Source organism: Dendropsophus ebraccatus, chromosome 7, assembly GCF_027789765.1.
Source record: "Dendropsophus ebraccatus isolate aDenEbr1 chromosome 7, aDenEbr1.pat, whole genome shotgun sequence".
Lineage (NCBI taxonomy): Eukaryota > Metazoa > Chordata > Amphibia > Anura > Hylidae > Dendropsophus > Dendropsophus ebraccatus.
In genome coordinates, this window is record NC_091460.1 from 140,899,503 (window position 1) to 140,919,786 (window position 20,284).

A 20,284-nucleotide genomic window follows, 5' to 3' on the forward strand; every position below is an offset into this window, starting at 1 on the left:
AGGAACAGGATGATGCAATTTTTTTTAAGAAACAGGAAGTAACAAACCAGTCTGGTATGTCACAATATATCCAAATGAAGTTTTCCTTTGGTTTTATATCACTACTTAAAAAAAAATAAAAAAGTACAAGACACCTCGAGCCCCCCTGGCAGTATGTTTGTCTATAATTACTTACACCAGACTGGATTACTACATGGTGTTCTGAGGGCTCACTTTATCATGAATTTACAAGCAGGACTGTTATGCCTGTAGGGCTTCTTTCTCACGCTCCTATGATCTCAGTGACCTTGATGTTTTCCAACATCTGCTATGCTCCAGTTTTCTCTTTTTTTTTTTAAGTAGAAGTATGAATAAATTAATTAACCTCAAAAACTCAATCTGGCATTTCAGCCACCATTTAATTACTAATACCCATGTGCTACTAGAAGTCTTTACTTACAACAGGTGGTCATCTTGCTATTTTTTATTTATTTATTTATTTACTTTTTTGTTCTTTTTTTCTCTCTTGGAGGTTTAGAAACAGAAATAAAATAAGTTTCGGTAAAAAAAATAAAAAAAATAAAAAATGAAGCTTGACATTTTGGAGGCACTGGCATTCAGTTTGCCAATTAATTTACTGCCTTTCCATCACATGCTCTAGATGAAGAATTTTCATCCTTTACAAATATTTATTTTGCATTTAATTATGCATTCATGTATACTGCACTATGACCCATTGTCTTAATGAGATTACATATTAGGCATTTGTGTCATTGTTGTCATGACAATTATCATTACAAATATTTTACACAAGCGATGGGATTCATTAAAGCAATTAGAGTGCTGATCATAACGGTCTCCGCGGGATTTTATAGACAGCATTATTGCAATTTTTACCAAAATATGATTGCAAAAGAAAATAGGAATTTGTGGCTAGAAATAAATAGAACAGTGAGAGCGAGTAATCTCAACTAGAAATAAAACGTTTTTTTTTTGTATAGGCTCCTCGTTTTTAACAAACTTTGCATAAATCAATCTTTCAAGTGAATAATAAAATTATATTATATTATATCTTAACATTGAAAAATGCCTCTTTCATCACAACGTCAAAGCCAGTCTTCCCCACCCTATCTTCTTCTGTAAATTATACATTCTTTGTGAGACGAGATGGACTATCAGCTTACAGTGAAATCAGGTTATGTTATTAGGCTATGTTCACATGACATCTTTTTCCATCTATTTTCTATTTACTAAGAAGTCAGCTGCGATTTGGACGCCTGTCATCACAATGATGGCTGTCGGTACATTGTTCTAGTTTAGGTGGACTGATTGGCCTTTGGGTCTGAAAAGTCCATTGAATGTACAGTGGTGCCTTGGTTTAAGGGTAACTTAGATTGATAGTGCTTTGCAAGAAGAGCTCAGTTTTTCAAAATTGTAACTTGGTGTAAGAGCATTGCTTTGGTGTAAGAGCTCCCTGTACTGGGTGGGAAGGTGAGTGGGGGAGGGGCATGGTCTGCATAGCAGGGTCTACAGCCCTGTACTCTGACCCAGGAAGTCTCCCTTACCTTTCCAATCATAGCAGATCAATTTCAGGCTGGGGATTACATGAGGAGACAGGACTGGGGAGGTAACCTCTTCAAAGATGTAACCCCTCTCTCTCGAGACAAAGAGTGTTGCTATGCTGTGCCCATATACGCCCTGTTCATTCCTTTATGTTCCCTGCAGTCTCTGCCAGCCCTTGTGTTTCCCATCCTCTCCATTCCTGCTATAATGTGCCTGCACTTACACCCAGCTATACACACTGCTGCTATAATGTGCCTGTACTTACACCCAGCTATACACACTGCTGCTATAATGCACCTGCACTTACACCCAGCTATACACACTGCTGCTGTAATGCACCTGCACACACATTCAGCCATTCATACTGCTGTAAGGAGAAGTTTTTTTCACTGTCCTCTGCACAGTTCTGTGAGTCTCACTTCTTGATTGGTCCATGCTGAACACCCCCCCCCCCCTTCCCCATTGCTGTCATGTGACCACACAGACCTCTGACAGCCGCCCTGCTTCTGTATTTTTGCCTGTTGTACTACACTACTGCGTTATGGGGATCTGCACCTCCACTCTGTATCTATAAACTGCTGCTGTGTTATCAGGTTTAAGTGCTACTTCTTATGAAAGCTCACAGGAAAAGAAAAGCAATTAGAGCACAGGTACAGTTTAAAGGGGTTAATTATTGGGGGTCAGAGGATTTTAAGCCTCACATGTAAAATGCTGCTCCATTTATTGTTACCACAGATCCAATCTTTTGGAAGATTTGGGATCCTCATTCTTAACATTGCAGGGGGCTCCTGTTGTGTGACCTCTACTGATCATACATGTTTTGCCAACCCTCTAGATGGGAGATAAATGTTGGTGGTGGGGCAATCCCTTTAAAGGGGTTATCCAGTGCTACAAAAACATGGCCACTTTTCCCCCTCTCTTGTCTCCAGATTGGGTGGGGTTTGGAACTTAGTTCCATTGAAGTAAATGGAGCTTAATTGCAAACCACACCTGACCTAGAGACAAGAGATGGGGAAAAGTGCCAATGTTTTTGTGGCGCTGGATAACCCCTTTAAGCCGTCATGCACATGGGGAATTTTACCACTTTTCCCATGGCAAAACATCTTAAGAATTATCAATTGTATTATGTACATAATCATGGTCAGAATATATTCCATAAAGATAAAGATTAACATTTTGGCTAGCGTGCATTGTTCACATGTCAGTGCGGCCCATTCAGGGGTGTCCCATGGTAAGGTTTTAGCACAATCACTCCTCTAAAAATATCCGTAGTCTTGCCCTGAGTATACAATCTCAAAGTAATCATTATTCATGCCAAGTTCTCCTGCGCTGAATAGCGAATGAGAGTTGGGAAAGCTCAGACTATCACCTTTTCAACTGTCTTATTACAAGCAAAATGAAATTTTAATTGTATGTCTAGCTGAATGCTTAGTAAAAGTATCAGCTTAGATTAGGGTATACAATATGACATGCTAGACAATCTTACAATCATTGCCATCTATTACATAACTAATTACTAGGATACAGCAAAGTCCTGTAACCTGGGTTCCTATGTATAAGGAGGCCCAAAGGGCACTCGTCACAAGGGAAAAATAGTGTTTAAGGTCCAGTTACAATTATCGTATATGGTACTTTTTTCACATACATTAATCCTACCATCAGGAAATCAAACAGTGATATCATGTAGTACAAGGTCTTTGTATATATGTATTCATTCTATTTTTTTTTTCTTAGAAATGAATAGTACAAGAGATTTTAAGAAACTCTGTAATAGGGCGAAAAAGCCTCTTTCTGTAATCAAAAAGCTATTTTCCAGCCTCCCGCCTCACTTATCTGTACATTATCAAGCAAAGCCGTCTTCATTACAGAGAAGCAAAGTTAGGATGGATTTGCTGAGTCCATTATAACCTATAGAGGGGGGATGAGTGATCAGGGAGAGCAGAGAAACATCTGTAAAGTTTGGAGACTAGACTGTCTGGGCAGATAAAATGCTGGATTCACAGGTCAGCGCTTATCTGGGAGCTTGGTGAGAGAAGATTGCAGGATGTAATGTAAGGCTGTCTTTTCTCCTCTTCAATCTCACTCATCCCCCTTGACCCCTCCCCTCTCCATAGAGCATAATAGACACAGAAATCTGCCTTCTTCTGAAGGGGAGGGGGGGGGTAGGAAAACAGCTTTTTGGAGTACAGAAAGAGACTCTTTTGCTTAATAAAACCTAATACAGAGTTTCTTAAAATCACCTAAACTATTTATACCTATTGGTTTTTGAAAAGTGACTTTTAAATAGCAGTTACACTTTAAAATCATTGTGTGTGGGGCGCCGGGGTGGTGGTGGTGGGGGGGAGCATTAAATATTTGTCCCTAGATCCCAATAGCATCCAGAGATTGGAGATTACCCTCTTTTGACACGTTAATGTCTTTTAACATGGTACATCCTGATTAGGGATGGTCCGAACCTGCCGAGGTTGGGGTTTGTATGAACCTGAACGCTTGGCATCAGATTCCCGCTGTCTGCCCGCTCCGTGGAGCGGGCGGATCCAGCGGGAGGAACGTCTGGAAAACTGCGAAACAGCCTATGGCTATGGCTATATCCCAGTTTTCCAGGCGGTCCTCCTGCTGGATCCGCCCGCTGCACGGAGCAGGCAGACAGCGGGAATCATTACCGAGGGTTCGGGTTCGTATGAACCCAAACCGAACTCGGTTCGGACCATCCCTAATCCTGATCAACAACTAGGTAAGTGTTGAAAGCTTGAAGGCTAATGTCCCGTGTAGAGGTAGTGTGAAGCGTGGCCAGTTACTGCATGTCAAAAACATACCCATTTTACTGTCTATTGACAAGGTTTTGCTTTACAGCTATTAGTCACACAATATTCTTTGGTAATACATGTTTCACTTATATAAAACACATGGCCGATAACAACATCACAAAATTGTAGCAATTTGTAGTAGAACACGGAACACGTGCACTTTTGCCACAGGGTAATTTGCTACATGTCATATTACCCCAATGTGAGCCCAGCCTATGAAAAATAGAAAATTGGCAGAAGGTGCAAGTTTATAATCGTGTTGGACAGAATTGTGACCTAATAAGCCAACTAAAAAGGGAATATGAGAAATGTGTAAATGTGAAGATGGTGATGCAGGTTATATATCACACATTATAAAATATAGGAGATGGAAAGTGTAAACTAAGGCTGGGTTCACACTACGTTTTTGCAATCCGTTTTTTTTATCCATTTTTTTTTGCAAAAAACGGATGGAAATAACCAATGCATGTGTGTCCATCAAAACGGAACTGTTTTTTTTTTTTAACGTACACAAAAACGTAGTCAACCTCACTTTCGTGTCTGTTAAAAAAACACTGATCCGTTGTGATCTGTTTTATTTTTATAATGAAATTCAATAGAAAAACGGATGCACACACTTGCATTTTTGCAAAAAAACAACAACAACCCCCTTTATACATGGTCCCCCTCTTTCCCCCTTCATACATGGTCCCCCTCTTTCCCCCTTCATACATGGTCCCCCTCTTTCCCCCTTCATACATGGTCCCCCTCTTTCCCCCTTCATACATGGTCCCCCTCTTCCCTCTTTATAGATGACCCCCTCCCCCCCCTTGCACAGCAGTCAGTAAATAAAACAAAAAAAAAAAAACCTCACAACTCACCTGCCATCCGTTCCCCCATCGATCCTCTCACCTCCTGGTCTGTCCTCGGCTGCCGGGGGTGTCCCTTCCTATCCCCGGCAGCGCGCGCATCACACAGCTCACTGTGCCACCTGGGCCCTGACTTCCAGTACAGAGCGTCTCTAACTTGCGCTCCCAATACTGGAAGTCAGGGCCCCAGGCGTACAGGGAGCTGTGTGATGTGCGCGCTGCCGGTGATAGGACAGGACACCCCCGGCAGCCGCACATCAGCCGGAGGCAGCCGGGGACTCTTGTGACCGCAAGCCAAATAATGCTTGCGGTCACAAGAGTGCAGTGGCGGGCCGGGCCCCAGCAGCGTGGGCGGATTATAATGTGGGCGGCGTGGCATGGGCCCCCCCGGAGCCGCCCAAACCGCCCACATTATAATCCGCCACTGGTGTGTGTGTGTGTGTGTGTGTGTGCAGGAGGGGGGAGCCGAGTGACTTGATGGTCCGACATTGACCAGTTGGCCACCCTTTTAACAAAAATACAAGGTAAAGGAGGATGGCCAATTCAGAGTTAACATTGTATTGTCTGATAGAGCAAATGGGGGGATGCACCCCACGGAATGGACAATGGGTGTGTTGAGTTGATCTTGTCATTGTCACAATTGCTTTTTTATATTGTCATTTGATTATAATAATAAAGTAGAAATAAAAACAGGAAAACAATGGGACCTGTCTCTGAATATCACGGAAACTGATAAAAAAAATTGTCCGCGACAAAAGTAACTTATAGGAAGTTGATTCTTACTTATTCCGAGAGCTGTGACTAATTTCACGGCGAGGTCTGGTATTTCACATTGTATAAAGAAGGGCTCGAGGATATAGCGTCCAAATGCTAGTGATATCACCGCCGTAGCAGCTGGCCTAAAAGCGAAAAAAAAAAAAAAGAGAGAGAAAGAATCATTGTAATGTAAAGTATATAATAATTCAAAGCAAGGATTATAAATGCATTACATTCTCTGTGGCAGAAACGGCTTCTTGCGTCCGCTTTGTTCTACGGCACATCTTTCTCATTATGCAGAGTCGGAGAGTAAAATACATTTATTGTATTGTAGTTTTACAAGCAGATGCACAGAGATATAATTATAATAACTGTTAGTTCCCGTGGAAATGTAGCACTGACCGTGAAGGTAAAGATTATAGGACTATTCATTAAAGTGCAATTTTTTTATTTTTTTTTTGTCAATGCGAAATCAGCCGGATAAGACATGGCGTTTCATACGATTTACGTCTGGTGTTTTCACTATATTGAGCAGGAACTGTTACTGAAACAAATTGCATGGTTTAAAAATTGCCTTTTGGCTTCAATAACAGGCAGAAACTGACAGAAATCTCCCTTCCCTTAGGAAGAGGAGAGAATGTATGAATTACTGATGTGTATTAGGGCAATTAGTGAGGACAGGATCAGCCATGCAGCCAGTGCTGGAGACAGTCGGAATTCATCCAGTAAGCTGGCTCAGTCTGCTGAGACTTGTCTTATACCATCACATGAGTAGATAAATTATAGGTTTAAAGCTTACCAAAGTTTGCTTTTGAGGCACGTAAATTGTCTTGGCATTGCTAATTCAGCAAAGATATTGTCTGACCCTTTGAACCGTTCATTTAAATTCCGAAGAAATATTGAAACACATAAAGTAATAATGCAGAAATGTTGCCTGGTCTTAAAGTTCCACGTTTTGCTGTCTAATTCCTCTCAATTCAGAAGACATATGGAACTGCGCGAGGCCAAAGGCCATTTAATACTGTAAATTGCACTGGCGGGGCCTGAGCCAAACTGTTCTCCATCACTATGGTTTTATTGAAATACTCCACGTTACTCGTATGTTTGTCGTCTAAAAGATTCTTGGTCAAATTTGTTTCCTGGCAGCAGTTCTTGAGAGGTGCTTTTAACACTTATAAAACACATTATCCCCTGAGACCCAAATCAAAGGCGTCACTCCCATCCAGCCAGCAACCTGGTCCATACTAACAGTAGGCAAGAACCTCAATAATATGCCTGACGCCAGCTTGGCAGTTTCCCCAAGCAGACATAAACCACCATGGTGCCAAACGTCTCAAATGCTTCTGATAGACCTTAAAGAAGTCCGGTGAAAATTTTTATTAAAGTATTGTATTGCCCCCCAAAGGTTTTACAAATCACTAATATACACTTATTACGGGAAATACTTATAAAGTGCTTTTTTCCCTGCACTTACTGCTGCATCAAGGCTTCACTTCCTGGATAACATGGTGATGTCACTTCCTGGATAACATGGTGATGTCACTTCCTGGATAACATGGTGACGTCACTTCCTGGATAACATGGTGAGGTCACTTCCTGGATAACATGGTGATGTCATTTCCTGGATAACATGGTGACATCACATTCTGGATAACATGGTGACGTCACTTCCTGGATAACATGGTAACGTCACTTCCTGGATAACATGGTGATGTCATTTCCTGGATAACATGGTTATGTCACTTCCTGGATAACATGGTGATGTCATAACCCGACTCACAGAGCTGTGCGGGCTGTGGCTGCTGGAGAGGATGATGGCAGAGGGATGCTCAGTGTCCCTCCAGTGCCCTGTGTCCCTCGGTGTCCCCCTGCAATCATCCTCTCCAGCAGCCACAGCCCGCACAGCTCAGGGAGTCGGGTCATGACATCACCATGTTATCCAGGAAGTGACATCACCATTTTATCCAGGAAGTGAAGCCTTGATGCAGTAGTAAATAAAGGTAAAAATCACTTCATAAGCATTTCCTGTAATAAGTGTATATTGATGATTTGTATAACTTTTGGGGGGCAATACAATACTAAAAAGTTTCACAGGACTTCTCCTTTAAAGGAGAAGTCCCATGAAGATTAAAATGAGCAGGCGGGAGGTGAGGGTGCAAGCAAACATGTAAACTCACTCCTCCTCATGCCTCCCTTTTGGATGACATCTGCAGCTGGAAACCGGGAACATCCTGTAGCTAGATCTATCAGCAGCAACGTCATGGCCCAGCTGAGTGATAGTCAGCTCAGCCAGTCAGTGACTGCGGTGGTGTCACACCACAGTCACTGATTGGCTAAGCAGGCAATCACTTAGCCGAGGTTGTGACATTGCAGCAAACAGAGCTGCAGGACCCCGGTTACGGTGAACGGGACCCCAGAGCAGTGCTACAAGGCTCAAGGAGGGGTGAGTTAATATGTTTCTTTTTTTTCTTTTTCATCTTCCAAATCAACATAAGAAGGAAGATTCTGCCCTTGACCTAATAAAAAAAAGCCGTTATTTTGATGGTGTGTGAACATGACCCAAAACCTGCCATTGATTTTATGTATACATTAAAGGGGAACTAACCTGCTGATATGTCCCTATTGCACAGGAGACGCCAAGGAGGATGATATGTCTTTCACCTTCATCCTCTGTACCGTTCCGGTGCAGTTAGTCTTTTGCTCCACGATCCGGGGAGACGTTTAGCAGCACTGGGGGGGACATGTTAAGAGCACTGTCCGCCTTCATAGCACCGATCCAGCGTGTTTTTTGCTGGCCAACTCCATTCATCATTAGAAAGGGGAAGGCCAGCCAGGGGCAGATCGCCACTGTCTCACCGGACCATGGAACATACTGTACGACTAAGGAACTCTGTAATAGGTTTTATTTAGCAAAATAGTTTCTTCTGTACTCAAAAATTTGTTTTCCTACCTCCCCCCCTCACTTCAGAAGAAGCACAATTTCTGTATCCATTATGCCCTATGGAGAGGGAAGGGGTTGAGGGGGGTGAGTGAGCATGGAGAGACGAAAAGGCAGCCCTGCAAAACACTACATCCTGCATTCTTCCCTCACCAAGCTCTCAGATCAGCACTGACCTTTCTGACCTCTGAATCCAGCAGTTTATGTTCCCAGTCAGTCTGCAAACTGTACAGCTGCTTCTCTGCTCTCCCTGCTCCCTCATCCCCCTCGAACCCCTCCATAGCTTATAATGGACTCGGCAAACCCCTCTTCACTTTGCTCCTTTGCAATGAAGACGGCTTTGCCTGATAATAAACAGATAACAAGTGAGGAGAGGGGGAGGCTGCAAAACAGCTTTTAGAATATAAAGAGGCATTTTTGCCCAATAAAAAGTGTTTCTTAAAATTGTTTGTACTATAGATTTCTGCAATAAATGTAAAGATAAATGTGAGAAAAGAAAGAAAGAAGTTAAAAGAAGAAGAAATTTGTTAAAAGTAACTTGTAGCGGATTTTAGAGTAAATCTACTTTCAAACTTAAATTGTGGAACTACCTACTGGCATAAAACGGGGAAAATAGAAGAAAATACTGGTTGAGATTACAGCCAAGAAAATGCAGCAATTATAGGACGCTCAAAAGTTTTCTAAAATGATAGATAATAGGGGAAGGATATTGCATATTTTTTAAAAGCTTTTTACTCTGTAATCTTCCATCTCTCAAAGGAAGCCACTTGTATAATACCTGGCATAGATCTGAATGCAGCAATTTCTGTATTATCTAAAACACAAGAGATTTTACAACCTATGGTTGTCTTATAGGCAGGAAATTAGCTATTGTTCATTACAAAGAATTAGTACAGTGGCCACACTAGCAATCTCATGTCAATTCCCTTCTCACGGAGGCTTCTTTTAGCACGGCCTGAATAGAGATGTTCCAATTTTTTTGAATTTTTTTTTTTACTTTCAACAGATTTACTGACTCAGTCACAATGACCCGTTTCATGTTGGTTCGGGAGCTGGCTTATAACAATAATGGGAATTATATTCATAATGTCAATCCAATTACTCTGGCCTCAGGCTCCAGGTTGATAGTATAGGTAGTTCTGTACTATTGCCAAGAACCGTTCTCTCTGTTGAAAAATATTCTTGATTTGTCTGCTTGGAATATATCTGATCTAACACTGGAATAAATTATCTTCTCTTGCATTGAAACTCTTGTCGAGTGTCGGGAGTCCTACATTGATTGCAAGTTGGATGGTGAAGATCCTGACCGGTAGCTGAACAGCAGGTAGCGCGGTGGTAATCTGTGGAAGTCCTGCTGACATCTCTGTGCTGGAAAAGCTCTGCATGTTTTGGCCAGATCTTCCGATTCTCCGTGTTTTGTATTACGGACTAACTACACTTGTGACAGAAACTCTGCATCAACTTAAACAGCAACCTTAAATTGACTCTGTACCGGCACCTTTCCTCTCCCGAACTGCCGCCACCACGCTGTGGAGCTCCTCATGCCGTGCCTGGTTCAGGAGTCGGCCTGTCTCCCAATGCATTTAGAAGAAAAAAAGACTTTTATCGGGCAGTCAAACTGGCGTGACCTAGAGTATCAGTGCCCTAGGCCTGCGCCGCCCCTCTCCCAGCCTTCATCCAGCCCAGAGGTGTTTCTGAAAGTGAAGGGTGGCAGGGAGAGAGGTGCCCCAGGGCTAGGGCACTGATGCTCTAGGCCTTCCCCAGTTTTACTGCCCACCCTGCAAGCATTGCCAAAATGTGTTTTATCGCTGGCTGACCCCTGAACTGGGCACGGCGTGAGGAGCTCTACAACGCTGTGCTGGTGGCAAGGTGGTACAAAGTCACTTTAAATAACTAAGAGTGCTAACCACTGGAGAGGGCATAAATATAAAAGTGACATCCCAGTCAGGTGATCACTCTCCATGGCTTACGGCATGACAGGTGCACTTTAAACATTTTAACCCATACAGCAGGCTCTTTCTCACAGTCACAGTATTAGGGGGCATTCACATGATCTCACAATCTGTTCGTAGAATTGATGGTGTCCTGTGGACTGGATCTCAGAGCTCCCAGCGTCATGATTTATTTTTGACTTTGGGAGCTCCGATACTGTTTAAAAGTCCCTGTTAGTGTGCTGACACATAATCATGCAGGCAGCTCTGAGATCCAGTCCGCAGGGCACTGTCCTTGCTATGAACAGATTGTGAGATTGTGTGAATGCCCCCCTAAGCATAAGGATGAGATAAAACAGCATGAGATAGGAGCTGTTTTTCAGACTACAATAGATTTGCTTTACAGTTTAGACTACTATGCAATGGTCCTGTGTGATCATTGCTTATCCCTCGTGGAGTAGCAGGGAGAAACAGTAAGTGGGTACAGGGGAAACTGTAGTGGGTACAGAGGGGTTTGTTGCACCCAGCCCTGGTGCCTGAGAGAGTCTGACACAAAAACAGAAATGGTGGAGAGTTCTGTATTTACATAAGAAAACAATAATATCACACAGTATGTAGCAAATGACAATTGGAGGGCCCTGTTATATTTTAGATTCAGAAAATATGTCTCAGTGGAGCAGAGCTAAAAAAAAAAAAAAAAGCAAAGGTCCTGTTTAAGTATAACTCACGTGGTCACTTTTAGAACTTTTGAAGTGCTCCTTAAAGGGGAAATTCACAAAAAGAAACAAAAAAAAAACAACAACTTTCAAATCAACTGGTTCCAGAACGTTATACAGATTTGTAATATACATTTATTACAAGATTTCCAGTATTCCTGTACTTACCTGCTGGAAGTGGTGTATTCTCTCCGGTCTGACACAGTGCTCTCTGCTGCCACCTCTGTCCATGTCAGGAACTGTCCAGAGCAGGAGAGGTTTTCTATGGGGATTTGCTGCTGCTCTTAACACTTCCTGACATGGACAGAGGTGGCAGCAGAGAGCACTGTGTCAGACTTGAGAGACTACACCACTTCCTGCAGGACATACAGCAGCTGATAAGGAACCAAAGACTGGACTTTTTTTTATAGAATTAATTAAAAAAATCTCTTGCACTTTCTGGCAGCCGTGGATCTGAAACAATTTTTTTTTGTGAATAACCCCTTTAAATTCTTTAATCTGTTGACAATCTTTCTGTACAATCTACCACTGAATGGAAAATGGCAAATTAGAAATTGTAATTTTTACAAACAAATCCTCAGATTAAGAGAAAATGCACATATACTACTTACCTAATAACAAGCAGTTCTACCCATACTCTCACGAATGCAGGTAATGGGCCAAAGGCTTCTAGGATATATGTGTAGTGGCCGCCAGATTTTTTTATGCACGTTCCAAGTTCTGCATAGCAAAGGGCACCTACAAAAAAAGTCAAAGATTATACAGCAGTTGTGTCCAGGTTTTAAAAACAGTGGGGGAGAGTTATCAAACATGGTGTAAAGTGAAACTGTCCCAGTTGCCCCTAGCAACCAATCAGATTCCACCTTTCATTTTCCAAAGAGTCTGTGAGGAATGAAAGGTGGAATCTGATTGGTTACTAGGGGCAACTGAGCCAGTTTCACTTTACACCATGTCTGATAAATTTCCCCCAGTGTCCTTTTGTGTTTATATCATCAGGAAGGGTATTGTCAAAGCTGAAGGAAGTTTTGCTTCATATCAGTATGACTTATTTTTTAAACTACAAGAAAAGCAAGTAAAGGAAAAAAAAATAATAACCCTTTTAGGCCTTGCCCTAATGTGAACATTTTTTATGTATGTGTTGTTTTTATTATGAAATTTTGAGAGCAATAACTTTTTTTAAAAATATGTATGGGAACAGTGTACAGGTAAAAAAAAAGAAAAGTCAAGCTGAAACAAACCAATAACGTTTGACATGTCAATGTGAGAGGTAATATTTAAAGGGGTTGTTTACCAAAAAATTCTTTCAAATTAGTTGGTGCCAGAAAGTGCCAGATATTTGCAATTTACTTCTAATAAAAAAATCTTGTCTTCCAGTACTTATCAGCTGCTGTATGTCCTGAAGGAAGTGGTGTATTTTTCCCAGTCTGACACAGTGCTCTCTGCTGCCACCTCTGTCAATTTCAAGAACTGTCCAGAGCAGCAGCAGCTGATAAGTACTGGAAGACGTGAGATTTTTTTTTTAATAGAAGTAAATTAAAAATCTCAGGCACCAGTTGATTTGAAAGAAAATATTTTTTTGTAAAATACCCTTTTTTTGTCACTTTGCATCTACAATTCCTGTGCAAAAATGGGTCTTTCTGATCCTACACCTTGTTGTATGGAAGTAGAAATTAGGAGGCAGAAGGAAGAGATAAATCATCATATGGATCCTTCTGCCATGCATAATATACACATGATAGATGATTCAGCAGCACATGAGACAATGTTTGTCCTACACCGGAAGCGCGGTAAGGTTTACCATACTGACGCCAACACGGAAACACGACAGACTGGAGTTTGTGCAATATCATCTCCATAATGTATTCTGCTCTGATGAAATTGCTTCCATAATTTCCAGTATAATGATGGCACAATCTACGCACCATTCTCAGGCCGGGTGAGGATTATATGCCTTCCTCTTCATACACAATGTTACTCAAACACGGTTGTAACGACACATTTGAGGAACTTGCGTTTCAAGAAAATTCAGAAGTGACCACAATAGGATTTGACCAAGCAGTGAGGAGATTGGAAAGCAACACATCAGGAAGAATTACAAGGTTTAAAAAAAAACAAAAAACATGTGATATCAACCAATCCAAAGCTGTATATTACAAAGATGTATCATCCACTCTATAAAGAAAGCTATATAGATGTGTAATTTACTTCTACTTGAAAATCTGAAGTCTTCCAGGACTTATAAGCTGCTGTATGTCCTGCAGGAAGTGGTGTATTCTTTCCAGTCTGACACATTGCTCTCTGCTGCCACCTCTGTCCATGTCAGGAGCTGTCCAGAGCAGGAGAGGTTTCCTATGGGGATTTGCTGCTGCTCTGGACATTTTCTGACATGGACAGAGGTGGCAGCAGAGAGCACTGTGTCAGAATGGAAAGAATACATCACTTCCTGCAGGACATGCAGCAACTGATAAGTACTGGAAGACTGGAGATTTTTTAAAAGAAGTAATTTACAAATCTATCTATCTTTCTGAAACCAGTTGATTTAAAAGAAAAAAAAATTCTCCGGAGTACCCCTTTAATTTCTATTATTAGGTCTAGTATTTTGCGGTGATTACTATCACAATATGTTTGCAAATTAAGCAAATTCTGACCTATTAAAAGGGGTTGTCCAGCAAAAATCATTTTGTTTCAAATTAACTGATATAAAAAAGTGATATAGATTTATAATTTACTTCTATAAAAAAAAATCTCAAGTCTTCCCATACTTATCAGCTGCTGTATGTCCTGCAGGGAATGTTGTATTATTTTAAGTCTGACACTGCTCTCTGCCGACATATCTGGCCGAGACAGGAACTGTCCAGAGTAGGAGAGGTTTTCTATGAATCCCCATAGAAAACATCTCCTACTCTGGACAGTTCCTGTCTCGGCCAGAGATGTCAGCAGAGAGCAGTGTCAGACTGAAAATAAAACATTTCCTGCAGGACATACAGCAACTAATAAGTATGGGAAGACTTGAGACTTTTTAATAGAAGTAAATTACAAATCTATATAACTTTCTAATCAGTTGATTTGAAAGAAAAAGATTTTCGCTGGACAACTACTTTAACATATTTATCATGTAACATATGTAGCATAACGCAGCAAACATTAAGTTGACAATTTAAATGGCATCTGATACTTTATGTTAAACCGGTTTGCTGCATCATGGTAAATAAGCCGATTAATGGTTGCTGACATTTCAACAAACTCTTCATAGATCTTTAGTACAAACAAATGTAGGAAACTTCAGAATATATGTTTGTAAAAAGTATTTTTCTTTTCCTATGAGGACTCCTTCCTGGTTTACTAACTCAGCAAATCAGCTTATTCCGTCTTTTCTTTACAAAAGAGACTGGCAGTCCGCTCTAAGAAGAGATTATATGCTGCCATACAAGTCTATGGGGAGGGCCAGGATGGAGATGGGAGGAGGATTGAGTGGAGAGAACCAGAAGCAAACAGAGACACACACACATTGCCGAAAGACTACACAAGAGCATAGGGTGCATTCACACTACGGAACCCGCGGGGAGACTTCAAGCAGAATCCACCAGGCGGTCTTAGCCTGCCCATCCCATAGACTAAGGGACAAGAAAACAGCAAACAGCAGGTAGGCAGATACATGGGGATATACAAATTAACTTCCTAATAGTTCCCCTTTAAGTTGACTACTTTGTGAATCAGAGTCTGGGGTGAGATCTCAAACTCACAGTAAGGGTGTGTCCACAATACGGAATCCATGCGGAGACCTCAAGAGGATCCAACTGGGTGGCCTACTCTTAAAGTTCTGCCTGTCCCATAGACTCAACGATATCTGCTGGTGGATTCCGCTGTCCGCCCAAGGAATTGATATCTGCTGGTGGATTCCGCTGTCCCCCCCAAGGAATTGACATCTTCTGGTGGATTCCGCTGTCCCCCCCAAGGAATTGACATCTGCTGGTGGATTCCTCTGTCCCCACAAGGAATTGACATCGGATGGTGGATTCCGCTGTCCGCCCAAGGAATTGACATCTGCTGGTGAATTCCGCTGTCCGCCCAAGGAATTAACATCGGATGGTGGATTCCGCTGTCCGCCCAAGGAATTGACATCTGCTGGTGAATTCCGCTGTCCGCCCAAGGAATTAACATCGGATGGTGGATTGTGCTGTCCGCCCAAGGAATTGACATGTCATTTCTTTGGACGGACGGCGGAATCCGACAGCAGATATCGTTGAGTCTATGGGACAAGCAGGACTTCAAGAGAAGGCCACCCAGTGGGATCTGCTTGAGGCCTCCACGCGGATTCTGTAGTGTGAACGCACCCTTACTGTGAGTTTGAGAGCTCACCCCAGGCTCTGATTGCCAAAGTAGTCAACTTAAAGGGGAACTATCAGCAGGTTCATTTGTATATCCCCATGCAGCTGCCTACCTGCCATTTGCTGTTTTTATTTTCCCTGTAGCTCCCGTTATTTTTGTGCAGTTTGAAGAAGAGTAAATATGCTAATGTGCTCGTTAGCAGCACCAGGGCCATTAGGAGCACCGGGGGCGTTAGCAGCACCAGGGCCATTAGGTGACCGGGGGTGTTAGCAGCACCAGGGCCATTAGGAGCACTGGGGACGTTAGCAGCACCGGGGGCGTTAGCAGCACCAGGGCCATTAGGAGCACTGGGGGCGTTAGCAGCACCTGGGCCATTAGGTGACCGGGGGCGTTAGCAGCACTGGGGGCGTTAGCAGCACCAGGGCCATTAGGTGACCGGGGGCGTTAGCAGCACTGGGGGAGTTAGCAGCACCAGGGCCATTAGGAGCACTGGGGGTGTTAGCAGCACTGGGGGGCGTTAGGAGCACCCCCCCTAGCGAGATCCTGACTGAACTGATTGTGTACACATGAATCTGCATAGAGACTGCGTCACTAAAGGAGGCACCAGGCTAGGGGGGGGGGGGTGCTTCTAACGCCCCCAGTATTCCTAACAAACACATTAGCATATTTACTCTTCTTCAAACTGCACGAAAACGGTGGGAGCTACAGGGAATAGTTCCCCTTTAATTCTTTTTTACATATTACAATATTGACGATAGAGAAAAAAGATGTGGGAGGAATCAGTAAAATAATAGACTGTAAGGCCTTGAAGGGTAGAGCTGTATTGTGCCGTGTCATGCTCCTTATAGCATGTTGCTATGTCCTTTGTATAAGTACTTGTGATATGTGACTCATTGGCTTGTGACTATATGAAGCCCATACAGCCAGGAGACTGCTAAAAGTATAAGTCTGTTAGAGCTGCCATAGGCCCCCCAGGATCTCAGGGCCCCGGGGACCAGTTAGAATCCACCACTGGATGTTATCCATTGTGGTCAGGTAATCACAAGGAGAAATGTCTGAACTTTCAAAAATATCCCAGCTTCAATTATAGGAGTGAGACTTTTTTTTTTTGTTTTAGCATGTTCCCAAAGGGAACATTTTACCGCAAGTTCTACCATGCAATATTAATGCTTAATAAGAAGATTTATAGGCCAGAAATATCCAATGATTTAGGTGAATGAATCTTGCAACATCCAGGAAGTGGCCTGCGCTCGCCTGACAGTGATTAAATGGCTGCTATACATTTGTTTCTTGGGTGTCATAAAGTAATAATGAGCCATGAATATTAGAGGATTGCAGCTCTGTCATGGCATGCCAGATGTTGATTTAGTTTGAGAAATTTTTCACTTGAAAATTATCTTATTTAAAAAAATAATAAAAAATAAAAAAAATAATATATAATAATATTAATAATAATTAATAATAATTAAAAATAATTAAATAATAATTAATAATAATAATATTATATACAAAAAAGTCCAAAGCAGCACAGCTCACAGTATAAGATGGGTGCCAGCGGTCCTGGATCTTGACCAAGAATCGTATATAAATAGCAAGCAGATAGTCCACGGCACTCACAGGGTTAACGGTGAAAACGTTGGTGATTTATTAAATCTTCATAACACAGCACATCAATAAGACACGACGTTTCGGTAACCTCTCGTTACCATTATCAACACTTGATAATGGTATTGAGAGGTTACCGAAACGTCGTGTCTTATTGATGTGCTGTGTTATGAAGATTTAATAAATCACCAACGTTTTCACCGTTAACCCTGTGAGTGCCGTGGACTATCTGCTTGCTATATATATATATATAGATACAGGAAAAAGCCGCACATCCAGAGCTTGATGAAGCGGGTGCTGTACAAAGTCAGTCCCCCGGCCTGGGGATCCCCAATAATACGTAAAGATGTTCCGCAGCACACCAGCATAGGTGAATAAGGTGATTATTTATTGCAAGTAGTACAAAAATACAGAAAGATGCGACGTTTAGACCCTCTCACAGGGTCTTTATCAAGCATGATTGATAAAGACCCTGTGAGAGGGTCGAAACGTCGCATCTCTCTGTATTTTTGTACTACTTGCAATAAATAATCACCTTATTCACCTATGCTGGTGTGCTGCGGAACATCTTTACGTATATATATATATATATATATATATATATATATATATATATATATACACACACACATATATACATACACACACCCGCATACAGTTGACCAGTGTCTATAAAGTCAGGGTGACACAAAGGTGTTGGGATGAGATTGTCACACATCCACAGCATAACACAAACAAAAGCTTCATGCTTCACATTTAGGCTACAAACCCACTTGGCGGGTCTGCAGCGAGTCCCCTTGCTGCGTATTTGCAGATAGACTCGCTGCAGATCCCGGCCCTATACTTTTAATGGCAGACAAACACGCAGCAGGGTTGTACATCCCTGCTGCGAGTTTGTCTGCAGCCCACCCCATTAACCCCCCCGGCCGCCGGAGCTGATACTTCACCTGATCCCTGCTGTACATCCCTGCTGTGTGTTTGTCTGCCATTAAAAGTATAGGGCCGGTATCTGCAGCGAGTCTTGCTGCAAATACGCAGTGAGGGGACTCGCTGCAGACCCGCCAAGTGGGTTTGTAGCCTAAAAGGAGTTTTCCGATTAAAACTTAGTGTCCTCTCTAGGAGACAAGAGGACCTAGGGGGGTGAGGGGGGGTCCGACATCCATGCCCCCCAGCTATTTCCAGACCATCTCCTTTGTTTGGATACAGCTGCGGGTCGGCACCTACGTATCTCTCCACGTTCACCTGGTGTCCTCCTATAGGTCTGCTTTGTCCTGCAGAGATGATGTAACCCCTCTTGCTATGTAATTATATGTACATACCATAACCTTGTAATTAGATTATCCACCTCCTGGCTTTCTGGTATGTGTGCAAGTCTTATCCAAATTCATTTTATATATACAGTACATAAAAAAAAATTGTCACTGCACGTCCAAGCAAAAGGAGGTGAATCCCCTGGGTCACCGAGGAGTGCTGGCGTTCCTTCCCAGAGGTGCGGGTGAAAGGAGCTCACAGTTCTCACCAGTGCCTGTTGCAAGGCCGGTTGGTCTTCGCTGCAGGAAGTTCCAAGGTCACTGCCCTCATGTGACCACCGACTGAAGAACTGGAGGAGTGCTGGAGTCTGGGACTAGGGGCTCTTAATCTGTGGTAGGAGTGCAGGACGCGGCGTTAGGACGTAGGACTTAAACTGTGCTGGAACTAGGAATGGATGGAGCACAGACATGGTTGCTGACTGACATACAACAACAACAACTACTACTACTAAGCAAAGAGGTGAGGAGGTGGAGACTATGTATACCCTCAGGAGAACATGCCAGAAGACTCCAGAGCCTGTGGGCTGAGCTTATAAATACAGATGGACAGGCGCATGTCTGACACTAGAGGGGGCCCAATCCTCCATTAAGCCAACTTAGAACATGAAAAGCTGCCAGAGGACCAGGGAGATGATAACAGCTCAGTGCGATGCAGATTAGGTAGGGGGGTAACGGACTTGGCTGTCTGCTGTTTCACCGCAGTTCACAATCGCGTTTATGCCCACAGAAATTGAGCTGTTTATTATACAGTATTTTTTACACATGTTCCAAGACAGAATCCATGTGAAAAAATAATCCATGAGAACATGTCATTATAAAAGTTTATTACTATTTCTATCTTCTGGCTCCACAACCACACAACATGATGAGTAGGTTACATCCCATACAGATACAGTGTATATACGGCTACATATGACAGATCAGCGCTTGTCCTCAGAGCGGTAACATTCTTAACAGAAGTGATTTGCCAGATTTCTACAGCAATGCCAAAATCCCAAGCCTGTCCGTTCCTCCACATACAGTGTGGGCATGCATCGCAAGCTTCAGTATGTGACCAAAGATTTTACTGCAGCTTTATAGCTGTAAATTGGGACTGTGAAAAAAACTAAAAACCGACACCTGCAAGCCAGGAATGTCATCTGTGTGAATGCTAAATATTACAGTCCTGCCGGGATCGGATCCACGATTTACTCTCATCTAAACCATAGAATTTTTCATGAAATCTTCTGTCTTTTACACTTTTTTTTTTTTATCTATACATCTAAATGACTAAATCTATCCACAAATCTAAAAGATGTAAAAGACAAACTAAATAAAACTAAACAATGAGAGAGTGTAACCAAACAGCTGTCTCTATGGGGTGGAGAGGTGTTTTACCAAATGATTGAGCCACAGAGACCTAATAAACATGGAGATCTGTCCAAGGCAGCAGAGTGTCCAATATCCAGTCACACCACACGTATCCCCTCTACTATCCAAGATATATAATATATATATATATA

At 42.4% G+C, this 20,284-nt stretch overlaps 1 protein-coding gene across 1 annotated transcript in view; it reads right to left on the bottom strand.

Annotated features, from left to right (window-relative positions):
- The window catches only part of SLC7A11 (solute carrier family 7 member 11), a 184,779-nt gene that overhangs the window by 127,444 nt on the left and 37,051 nt on the right, over nucleotides 1–20,284 (bottom strand). Inside the window, exons 3-4 of the mRNA XM_069976836.1 lie at nucleotides 12,150–12,276; nucleotides 5,981–6,096 (exon numbers count right to left, since the gene is read on the bottom strand). Coding sequence (XP_069832937.1) covers nucleotides 5,981–6,096; nucleotides 12,150–12,276 — 243 coding nt within the window. The remainder of the gene's footprint in view (nucleotides 1–5,980; nucleotides 6,097–12,149; nucleotides 12,277–20,284) is intronic.